Genomic DNA, 12,027 nt, shown 5'->3' on the forward strand with positions numbered 1-12,027 from the left:
CGCCCTTTTCTAATAATTTTTGCCTGTATTTGTTGTCGTTTTCGTAGTCGTACGACTTATTTTGATGTCTTATTGAAGATTCAAGAATGACACAAATTATTGCCTTCCCATTGAGGCATAACTTATTTTAACCTAATAATTATTGGTTTCCGTTGAAAGCTACTGAATGTAATGACTACGGGTTTTCTGAAAATTTTTGCTGTTTTTGACGGTTTTTTATTCCTTATGTAGTAAAATGCTGAGAGGTCTCATAGACTTCTAACTGAGGGTTGAACGAATAAAGTGATTCAATGCAGTAGGTCTATAGCAGTAGCAAATTGTTTTAAAATTTATGATATTATTAAATATTTTTTGAACTTTTTAGTTTTTGTTGTTAATTTTGTCAACTTGTGTCTACTTGAGAGGTCCCATCCACTTCCTTGCATTTCGAATATTAATGTGTCTATTGACATTACATTGTAATGGATGTTTTGTTTGAATATGCGTTTTCATAAAAGTTTTGTTGGTGGTCACAATTTTTGTTCCTTTCTCTTCTTTAAGCACATTCGCGTAACAACAGATCCCAGTGATTTTCAAAAGAGGCCAAGTGAACAAATATAATCATTCAGTATTGATTTTACTGAATTTGTTTAAATAACATTTGAAATACAAATTTAATATTGAGATAACAGCAAAAGATTTTTATGGCTTCAATAATTTTTTTCGCAATTTGTTTGTAATTTGTTTTTCAGTTTTTCTAAATCTTTAGTCCGTTTCTGTGGCTTAGTCTAACCAAAGACAGGTCCTATTGGTTTCTTAATGACTTTTTTCGTAAATTTATCGAGAATTTTTTTCGTTAAAAGCTAATGGTTTTTAAGACGTTTGAAATTGTTTGGTTCAGAAAATATTGGTTGATTTTTGGATTTCTCCTCATTAATATTTCTTTTTGTCGACTTGTTACCTAGTCTCATTAATTTTGAATCCCATCTGTTTTGTAGTAAATAGAAACTAAAATTGTGTTAAGATTTTATCTGATTGTATTTTGACGTTGTTACTAAGTGCTACAAAGTTTAGATGTTGAACTTTTGCCTTAAATGTTTTCTTTTGCCTATTTTGTTTTTTTCTCATGTAGTCTTATTAACGGCAGATTTTGTTAGTGCTGTAATAAGACATGGCATTATATAATTCATTTAGTTGTTTTTGTCACGCTTTTTTCAAACTCAACGATCTATTTTTGATTTTCTCTTGATTGGTTGACAGTTAAGTCAAAAAGGTAGATATGCTCGGTTCGGAACGTCTTGTGCGATTGAATATTAACGAGCCTCCTTGTTGAAATTACTTATTTGTCACTTGGATCAAGATCCATTGACATCGATTGATAGTTGTTGCTTTAATTGTTTGTTTCTTGTAGAATATCTTGAATAAGTGTTATTTTCGGTGATATGAAAGTCTAACGTCTTTTGTTGCGACATTGGATTTTGTTGTTACAGAAGTTTTTTTGTGGCTTCTAAGCAATTGTAGAAGCCCTATTTGCATTTCATTGCAACAAGGGTGTCTATGTAGAATGAAGGCTTTTTTCCCAAAAAACTCGAAATTAAGGGCTAGCTGAAAAGATCCGCTGTTTTAAGGGGATCTTGGAACTTTCGTGTCTTGCTCAGAGGCAGGCTATTCTTTTTTTTATTTAGGAGATACATAACAAGCAACAAAAACTGTTGTATCCGATATTTTCTGGGTCCATTAAGTTATGAAAAGGGCATACTTGATTGAATTATTCATATTAATTTTTGCACAACGATGAAAGTTAGCATTATAAACAAGTACCAACTAATTATTACGCGTCGACTAATTTCTGTGACTAAGAGAGAGCTTCTTTTATATTGGTTGAAATATCTCCTTTGAAACCATCAAAATAATTTTTAATTACTCAACTCTGCCTGTGGTCAAAATTGTCAGCTGTCGATAGATGAAACCGAAAATGTTAACAGCAGAAAGGTGGACTAATTACTGGTTAACTGACAAAATCTACAAGTGCAGTTAACGTCTGTTAGTTCAGTTTATCATCTTCTCGACTTTCGCACTGCACCGACTGACCACAAATTAGAAGGTACTTGCTAACCCACTTCACATTTCAATCGCGCTTAAAAATGTAGTTTTGCTTCAAAGTGCGAATTTTGCGGCTACAAGTTAACACAAAAATAGTCATTGATTAATCAATAAATACTACAAAATCGAAAAGTTTTTAATGTGTTTGTTAAAAAAATATACGATAATTCGATGTCTTCAGACACGCCAACACTTTGCTCTTTTTCAGCCAATCACATTGCAGAATTGTAATTTTGAACATAACCAGACTTTAATGCTGCATAGCAGAATAATAATAATAGTAATAATACAACAGTGAATCTTTTCAAATATAATACTCCAAATAGAACGAATATACTCCAAAAATAACTATTATTCTTTCCCTAAAGCCAGTTAGTTTATTTCAAATGTGATATTATTTCCACTATTTCCCAGATAAACCTTGCAACATATTTGTTTCACAAGTTTGGCTTTCAAATTGCTCATATTTCAGTTATAATAACCCGAATTGCAGTCAATATTACTATACTGTTATTTACAGAATTTACCCAGCAAGACAGTTGATAAGCTGATTGACAATTTTTGTCTACTTTTACAGTCCGAAATAAGTTAGGTCTGGCTATTTAATACTTTGTTTGGTTTTCTTGTAATAAATACCGACGATCGTTTCAGACGCTAAAACAACATTTGCTGACATTTCTCCGTGCTACAAATTCTCAGTGTGAAATTTTCATTTGAATCAATCGAACTGAATAATCCCCGAATCTATGGATAAGTATTACAATGGCGCTATGGTCATGCAATCACGTTTAAACCCGAACATTTTGACTTTGTTATATCTCGTTTAGATTTACGACTCGCAGTTAAATCTGTAAACAAATTTGTTGGTTTCAAAATCAAATCCAGTTTCAAAGTGGTTTAATTAATCTGCTTTACAAGCCTATCCTTAAAGTTCAAACTTGGTCCGAAAGTTTATCCGTCAAAATTCTGATCCTAGCCTTCCAAGTTTATAATTTCCACCTGTAAAATTTTGCCGGCTTCCAAGGATTTTTCACGCTCGGACTCTTATTTCACCCTAGTGTATTATAATTGCCAACTTTGTCATAAACCACTGGTTATAATAAACCTGGATCACCTTCGTCACCGCTGTGCATTAGTTTGGTAGACTGGGCTTTTATTTATTTACAGCCTGTACAATACATCCAATTATTGTGGAGATTTTGCCGAGTATTTTTGAAAGGTGGTGGTCAGTTCTTAAAATCACTGCCAGATATTTTCCTTTGAGAAAGGCGCACAATTTATCACTGGAATTATTCACCACCCAAAATGTTGTGGGCAAATTTCCTTGGCTTGTCACTTCGAAATACTTTGAACTGTAACAAAAGCGAGCATCCATTTTGTTTGAACGTTATCTTTTCTTACTTTGTGTTTGCTACCTTGCTGCGCTTAACCATATGCGACGATTGTAAGTTCTTTGTAGTGCTTTTTTGCATTTAAAAACTGAAAAAAATACAGAAAATCATCTTTGCATTATGCAAATATAGTTCACTACTTTTTTCTTACTTTGCGCTCTTTTTTATGTATCTATCTATGTATGTATGCGTGGTTTATAGGTTAGGCAACAACCTACAAAGGAAGTCTATAAGTGTAAACATAACCAGTTTATTACTTGTTCATTGCAAAGGAAATAGTTATAAAATTGAATTCAAAAGAGTCAAAACAAGCTTTGATGTTGATCGACTTCTAAGAACGCTTATGTCTTAAAACGTTTAATATATCCAGAATTTGAACTTTTAAAAATAATAATAGGTCATGCTTGTGTTTGAGCTTTTCCATGCGAAAAGTGTGAACAAGTTCTGAACTTCACGTGCTACAAATGCGCAACTTAGAATTGGTACGCGTTTTAGTTGAAATCTTATTGTGTGCAGCCATTGAGAACAGACAAAAGCATTTGTTTCATGCTTTCATAAATCTTTTAAAACTGCTAAATAGTCTATTTTAAAGTATTCGCTGCCATCTGTCGAAGCTAGACTCACAATAAGAGCTGACATAATTTTGTCAGCTCGCTTAAGGGGGTAGCATCACTGGAATTTAGAATGAAAACATCAAGTGACACACATTTGGCTAGTAATGTGACTTTTGTAAGTATTCATCACATAATGGCTCACATACTTATGCCGTCTGCTGGTTATGCAGGAAGTACAGAATTATTGGCATTAATAGGGAAAAATGTGTTTTTATCATACTTTTGAGTTCTGAAAGAAGAGCATCGTAAAATTTGTAACTTTCCTAAGCATTTTATGCATTAAATAATTTTTTTTCTAGGCTCCTAAGAAAAATTTTTAGTTATCTGATAATTAACTGAATGTAAAACTGTAATTGAACATAAATAGTGCGCACCTTAACTTCACGGGTTTATTGATTTCATTATGTTAGATAGGATTTGTTGTTTTTTTTTGTGTTTGGCGATCTGTAAGTTTTCCACGTCAGTATAATTTGTAACCGCTACTCAAAGTTCGAAGAACTGCGTTTTTCTAGTAATTTTTCTAGTCATTGGTTTTCAAAGTTATACCGAGACAAAAAGAAATAGAAGAATGCCTTGAGAGAAACAAGACCACTGCAGGTTTTTGTTCGAATGTTTCCCCCCTTTTTTCCTGTTTTCTGTTTTGTTTTTGAGGTTAAATAGTTTAAAGCGGTTGTTCTGTCCTGCGTACTGATAATCCTGCTCTTTCGTTGTTTACAATTTTCAAGTAGCAATTGATGTCAACTTTTTCAAAATATCTTATTAAAAATTTGTTTCTCCTGTTTTAGTTTCTTTAATTCAGATCAAAATACGGTTCACGGTTTATATTTTATAAATTCATGTTTTCTTGTTGTTGATAGTTGAATTTGTAAAAATTGATAGAAACACGTTTCACGCATTGAAGATGTGCAATTACATTTGTTTGCAACTAGGATTTGGACGTCTTTGTTTCTGAACAGGGGCTTCAACTTTTAAAACTTTGGGCATTAACGTTCAGAAAACGCATAGTTTCTTATGCATAGTAATTAACCAGCCACCGTTATTATCCAAGGTGAAAAGGTCGTTTTGAGAAGTTTTGAACTCCTTCTCGTCTCTCCCCGCAGGTACCACCAAACCACCCCCTACCACGCCAACAACCCATTTATCCCCCCCCCCCTCCCACGCCAACAACCCATTTACCCCCCCCCCCCCCCCCCAATTGTCCCCGCAATCTGAAATATTCAAAGTTTTGAGAGGTGGGCTTGAGAGTTATCATTTGTATAAATATTTTATAAAGTGACACAAGTTTTAACAGCATTTTTCAAGAATTTTCTGGAGCTGTTTTAACAAATACTTTCTTGGGGTTTTTGTTGTTTCTCTTTGGAATGTTTTCATTTGTCTGTTTTCGGCATTTTGGCGCTAAAGTATAACATGTCTTCACGAGTCTTGGAGTTTTTTGGTACTCAGACAGTTTTTTTAACTTTAGACAACCATCAGTTTGAAAAACTGTATGGGAAATTTGTTTGTGCAAAATAGGCAAGCATTCGACTACTGATCTCGCTTTTGCTCTCACGAAATGTTGATAGGCGGCTGTTGTCAAGCGTTCCAACAATGTCGCATTAATGTAACATTTGCTTGTCTTCATAGCTTTGATAGCTGATTATCCCTTGCTCGAATATGTTGTTCGTCTGTCGTTTTGCTTGATTCTTGAATCTAAGCTGTTTGTTCTGAAAGACTTTAAAGCTACCTTAACAGTTCAAATGTGAGTTAGTTTTGAAATAAATGTCCCAATTTAGTGCAATAATATAGCTAGAAAGAAAAATATCTATGAACAAGTTACTGTTTACATTAATGTTTTCAAATCTTTTAAACCGCAGAGCGTGCGTTGTTGTGGTTGTTGCGTGAAAATTTAGTGATATATCTTATTAGCGAATACATGCTGCGTCCTAGCAAAACAGTGAAATTTTTGTAAAATAATGAAAACTTTCAAGTTTTGAAGTTCCGTAATTGGAGCATTAGTTTCAACTTTGACTGTGTTCAGATTGTGTATTTGTGGTGCCGGAAATGTGAGCATGTGCCACGTTTCATAGAAGAACTTTTGTTGATGTCATCTCACAGTCAGCACAGCTTAAAGTCGCAGCATGAAGTCTTTAATTACTCCAAGTTTAACAATCTATAATTTGGCCCCGCTAAGATTCGTTTCATAAAATGTGTTGGTATATCGAGTTTAGAAAAATTAATTACTAAAACAATATCACAAAAATGATCAGTTCCATCGAACACTTTGGATGTTAATTTTGGTTTCACGCTGCGATTTGAACATTTTTGCCAGATAAAATGATGAGTTCCAATTGCCTATATCCAGCTAAGGCCTGTCAATTTAGCATATAGGTGGTATTTAATCGATGCTCTTATGTTCGATTAGAACTACAATTAAAAACATGAAAAGTTTTTGCAAATGTCTTAAAACAACATAAAAATACTACAATGAAAACAGCTCAATTGAAACTTAAACTTTGTATAATTTTGCTAATTTATGGAGTTCACTGTTACTGGAGACAGATTTACTGAGGCGGTGAAATTACCATGAAAGAAAGTCTAATCCCAATGCTAATGAAGTGTAATATTTAATCAAAAAGTTATTAATTTCAAGACAGAAACAAACAAGTCTGTCATAACTCTTTTATCTTTGAATTTTTTATAATGAGTTATAACAACACTGATTTTAAAATAACATGTAATTTTCTGTTTTAAATCCTCACCTGTAGTTTTTCAAATAACTATAAATGTTAGTTTGTCATAAAAATGCTCTAAACCATAAGATTATTTATGAAGAATGCATTTAAAACGTGTTCAACAACGAGTTGGTTCATAAATTATTGTTTTTGATTGTTATTGTTTATGTTACCGATAATGATATGTTATCTGATGATAATTACACGTTCGATATTAGCTTATGTTGTGCTTTTTTGTTGTTTCAGACTTTCTGGCCAATCTAGAAGATCAAGAGCTAAGTGGACTGCAGCCTGAGAACCCGACTACTTCAAACGTAATGCCTATAAACCCTTCATTAAAAACCCTTTCTTTGATTTATTTCCGTTGAGCCTAACTAATGACATGCATCGTGATAATCAAATTGTTCAATTCTCCTTCTGAATCGATCTCCCCTCGAAATTTTGGACATCTACTTCGATTCATTTCAACCTTCAAATTATTTTTACTTCGAGTTGACCTCCAGTCTCCGAGTTTCGACAACTAAATCATTAGTTTCGGTTTTAAACGGACTATTTGTCTAGTGTGCAAGTTAATGATGAAATGACCAAGTTTTCATTTTGATCTGGCTCCGATATTTACAACATCCGTTCGAATATATAATTCTTGATGATGAGATTTGAGAGAAACTTTAGACCTACAGAAATATTGACCATTTGCATCAAATAAACTTTTGACCCATTGTATTAAATTTACAGAAATACGTCTATTTCTATCGCCTTTCATTACCTGTTACAAGGATGTATGACTGCGTCTTTTAGAACAGATGGCGTTTCTCAATCGTATTCAGATTGTATAATAAAATGGACGAATTTTCTGTCTGCCAAACTTTCAGCCATTGAAAGAAAATATGTTCATCTTGTGACAAGCATTTTTCAGCAAAGCCATATATGGAATTCCATGATAAGCGTGTTTCAGATAGGGCGCTCAACCCGGGCGGGTTTTGATGAATTTTAAATGATTTTTATTGGATAGTTTTGAATATTCACCCATGACAAATACTTCAAACGATTAGCTTTTTTTAAAAAAAAATTCGCGTACTTTTCAGTGGAAGTTCAAAGCTGGTGACAAATCATACTTCTGGGAGAACTGTGACGTAGGCAAGGGAGGCCAGAAGGCTGGCTCAATAGATGATGGCAATGACTGGATTATCACAGACTGGCTCAAAAGTGTCTCGCACGAGAATTTGGTCCTGCGACTCAAAATATCGTGAGTTGTTTCCAACAATTTTGTTAATACTGATAACTATAATTTATATCAGTTATAACTGGTTGTTACTGTTGGTATCGTTGAATATTAATTCTTTCTTGGGCAAAGACTTGTTCATACTAAGTCAAACATTGGATTTTCGTATCCTGACTCCTTAAACAGAGATAAAACAGAAATTGTGATTTTTTCAAAAAATGGTGAATCAAAAATTGAACAATTTCATTATAATGGAATTTTCATAGAGCCAAAAACAAGTTGTCGTTATTTAGGTATAATGATTGATAACAATCTAAATTTTGATATTCAGCTAAACAAAACGTTAACAAAAATGGCAAATGCTATTAGGTCAATTTACTTAGTAAGACATTTTCTACCATTAAAAGCAAGAATCGGGCTGTTTAAATCACTTGTTTTGTCCCATCTCAATTTCAGTGCCATTTTTTTCAATCGTTGTCGGTTAAGTCACTTCAGAGAGTTAATAGACAAATAAATTGGAGAATAAAGGTTTGCCACCTGCGCAAAAAGTTTGACAGCGCAAGAGATCTTTTATTGAAAGACAAAATTTTACCAGCAGAGCTTTTCATTAAAAACGTTTGTCTTCTTAAATTTTTTGACCTCCTCTCACAATATAAAGAGAGCAGTCGAGAAACCAAAAACTCCTCATTCAAGATTTTTGAAAAGTACGAACTGACCAATAACTCCAGAACTCTCCAGTACTTTCCAAAGAATAAGTGCCAATCCAAATGGAGTGACAGATCACTGATTAGAAATTTTTCTAGGAAGTGGAATAATTTGCCAATTGAAATCCGAAAAGAGAAAACTAAAAATAAATTTAAGGAGAAACTAAGCAGCGAAATGGTCAAACTGCATGAACGTGTTCCAATAGATAGACAAGTAAGAGGCTTTAGAAATTTGTTCTACTGAAGTATAAAGGCCAAACTATTCATATATTTACGAGGCGATTTTGAAAATGTAAATATTTAACCAAACGTTTTTTTTTTGTGGTTATAACTTTAAATTTACATTTTTGAAGATTAAAAAAAATAAATAAATAAATTTAACGGTGCTATAGTGTTAATAAATTAAAATTTATTCGGAAAAAATTGAGAACTTGTGAAAATTGTGACGGCCAGCAGCTGTTTAAACCCTTTTTCATAAGAGGTTATTGAAATTTGATAGCCTTTTGCAGAGCCGTAAATGCAATTTCTTGAAATCACACCAAATCAAAGCAAACCGAAATGAAAAATTTCAGTTCAATGCCATTTTTGATTTAGGCTTCCCAAAAAAATCACAAAATCTCTTGTTCAAAAGATTCGACGTCTGTTCGAAAAACTACTCAAGCTTCAAAATGATCCTATTATTTTGGCTCAATTTTGCTTTTTTCTTATTGCTGTATGTTCACGGTTTTTTATTCAACCGTGTTCGTTTTTCATAATGCTTAACGATTCGTTAAACATACCTTTAGGTATGCGTGATAGTGTTTATTGATGGATAATAAATCTGCAGATTTCTACCTGAGCACTTTCAGTCATCGGGATAACTTATCGAATTATGGCTGCCAATTAAATGCCTCCTTTAAACTACCAGAAGTGACTTGACCGCCATGGGACTTAAAAGACAACCGTTACATTTCAAGCACTCTTCTATCGAGTAACATCTGAGATTTGACGTGATATATTTGGCTTTGTCGATAAATGCCTTCAAAACTGTGCCTAGTGTTTGACGTGATAAAGATTTCCCTTTTTGGTATCAAAGAAAAGCGAATTGTAAAATTACACAAGTGACTGAGAATTATGATACTAATACAAAGCTTTCGGGGCTATAATTTGCAAAGCATGGCATTTTTCCTCGCTTTTTGTATGTACACTTTGTTCAATAGATTTTACTACCCCAAAATTGAACTAAAACATGGTCGTGGGAGTTATGAAATTTTTATTGTGAAAATAATGATCAGGCCGCCAAAGAATTAAAATAAGCAAAGATGTTTGTGGAATTAGTTTAATTAAAAGGAGGAATTTCCTGTTTGTTTTTAATGAACAACAAAAACCAGATTGTTTGCAAATTTCCAATCTTTTAATGGGTGGTGCAGAAAACAATTTGAGCAAGAAAGCTTTGTTAGAAGAGTAAACATAATTGTTGAAGCGCTTTGTGTGGTTTTGAAAATGCTCCGACTTAGCTGGTCTGGTTTTTCTGAAATGTGACATGGATTTTTGAAGCTGAGCGTTTTTCAAATCTGAATTGTTAAAAGAAGTTAGCATGTGCTATGTTCTTTTATTTAACGAAAAAATTAACTCCCGCCGAGGTAGAAAATTTCCCCTCTAGTTTCTGTCTGTGTTTTTAAGTGTAGACGCTGTACTTATTATGACAGTGTTTTCTTCAACTAATGCAGCAGGTTTAGGAAATGGAACCCACTCAAAATTCCTACATATTTTGTGAATATAAAAATAAATGCTTAAATTTCATTTTGTAGGGCATGCGTCAAACTCTGCCGCGATAATAATTATGCTCAAAATGAATTGATTGAAAATATGATTGAATCGGGAAAACAAAACTATGCGGTATAATATGAGAGACACTTTCTATTGAAAAAACGGTTAACTTTTTCTTTTGATGAAGACTTCATAGGCTTTTGCTTGAACGCCACCTACAGCCTAGCGGGTGCATGTTATTTTGGCTCCCACTCGCGGAAATGCTTTTCTAAGACACATTAATGACTATTCAATAACACATGATTGTCAGTTGCGGTTTGTATAGGGTACTGATTGGGGAGGGGGCACTAAGGAGAAACTACGCAATGAACAAGACAAATGGACAAAAGGAATTCCCTCGGGACCTGATTCTCTAAATCTGCAAATAAATAAGACGAATGTTTTAGATACCTCTTTTGGTGTGAAGAACCCGACGATTCAAGTTGTATGACAGAGCCTCTCTTAGTGGTCCTGACATCGGATGGGTCACCGCAAAACTCGATCAACGTCAATGCTTCGCTGAAAGCTCACCATTATTACAACCCAGCTCCTGGTTCTAAGAGTTCTCCGAGTTACAGATCTCAAATGGTCGAATTGCCTTCAATGCCACAAAGTTCCAAGTTCAAACTTGGTCTAAGTGCTGGTAAATTTTGCGTTCGAATTTCGGCAGTGCAATTATTCCACCCTATATGCCAGGAAACGACCATGAACCTGGCCTGGTTTAAAGTGACTTTTGTTGCCAATAATCCGCCCGATGGTATCCAGACTGTTTTTGGTCAATGTGTTATGAATGCGAGTTTGCCAGAGGGTGTGAAGTACGCGAGCAGTCAAGATTGTTCACGATCTGGACATTGGAACAACCCAGCTTCTGCTTGTCAATGTAATCCAGGAACTGAAGCGAATCGCGACAACACTGCATGCAAAGGTTGATAGCGACTATTTTAAAACCATTTTTTTCTAATCGACCATCTTTTTTTGGGGGGGGGGGGGTGGGGGATGGGTTGTCGAAGCAGTAATTTCAATTGATCACTTCTGCTTTTTTTTTTACTGTAGATGCATGTCAATGCAAAATCTTTTCTTAGGGCTTTTGAATTTTTTTGATCACGTTTTGACATAAAATTTGAGGTCTGAATGCTTTCTCCCTGGTTGAACTGTTCATAAAAATTTTGATAGCTATGTTGATACTTGGAGCTATTTGATGTCATTTTGGTACATTGATTATTTCAAATTATGCTTATAATTTTTGCTTTAATAAATAGTAAGAGAGCTGAAAACTCGGAGATGAAAGCAGACATTTAAACACAGTTGTTGGTCACGAATTATTGCTTCAAAACTCTGAAACCAATCAAGCGTTGCGAAGAACCAAGCAAAACCTTGTGCATTGTACTTGTTAAATGATTGAATTTTGTTTAAATTCATTCACACAATCTGATTGAATTCATCATGGTTGCTTAATTTTTAACAGGTTCTGCAAGTCTTAATCTTAGATTCGATAAAATCTATAAAAAGTTAAAT

The 12,027-nt window shown here is 33.9% G+C and overlaps 1 protein-coding gene across 1 annotated transcript in view; it reads left to right on the forward strand.

Annotated features, from left to right (window-relative positions):
• The first annotated feature begins 2,193 nt into the window (after window positions 1-2,193).
• The window catches only part of LOC142342629 (ephrin type-B receptor 4a-like), a 39,431-nt gene continuing 29,597 nt past the window's right edge, over window positions 2,194-12,027 (forward strand). The window contains exons 1-4 of the mRNA XM_075394050.1: window positions 2,194-3,526; window positions 7,045-7,112; window positions 7,884-8,044; window positions 10,920-11,437. Coding sequence (XP_075250165.1) covers window positions 3,388-3,526; window positions 7,045-7,112; window positions 7,884-8,044; window positions 10,920-11,437 — 886 coding nt within the window. The 5' untranslated portion in view covers window positions 2,194-3,387. The remainder of the gene's footprint in view (window positions 3,527-7,044; window positions 7,113-7,883; window positions 8,045-10,919; window positions 11,438-12,027) is intronic.

This window comes from Convolutriloba macropyga, chromosome 7 (assembly GCF_964194025.1).
Source record: "Convolutriloba macropyga chromosome 7, txConMacr16.3, whole genome shotgun sequence".
Lineage (NCBI taxonomy): Eukaryota > Metazoa > Xenacoelomorpha > Acoela > Convolutidae > Convolutriloba > Convolutriloba macropyga.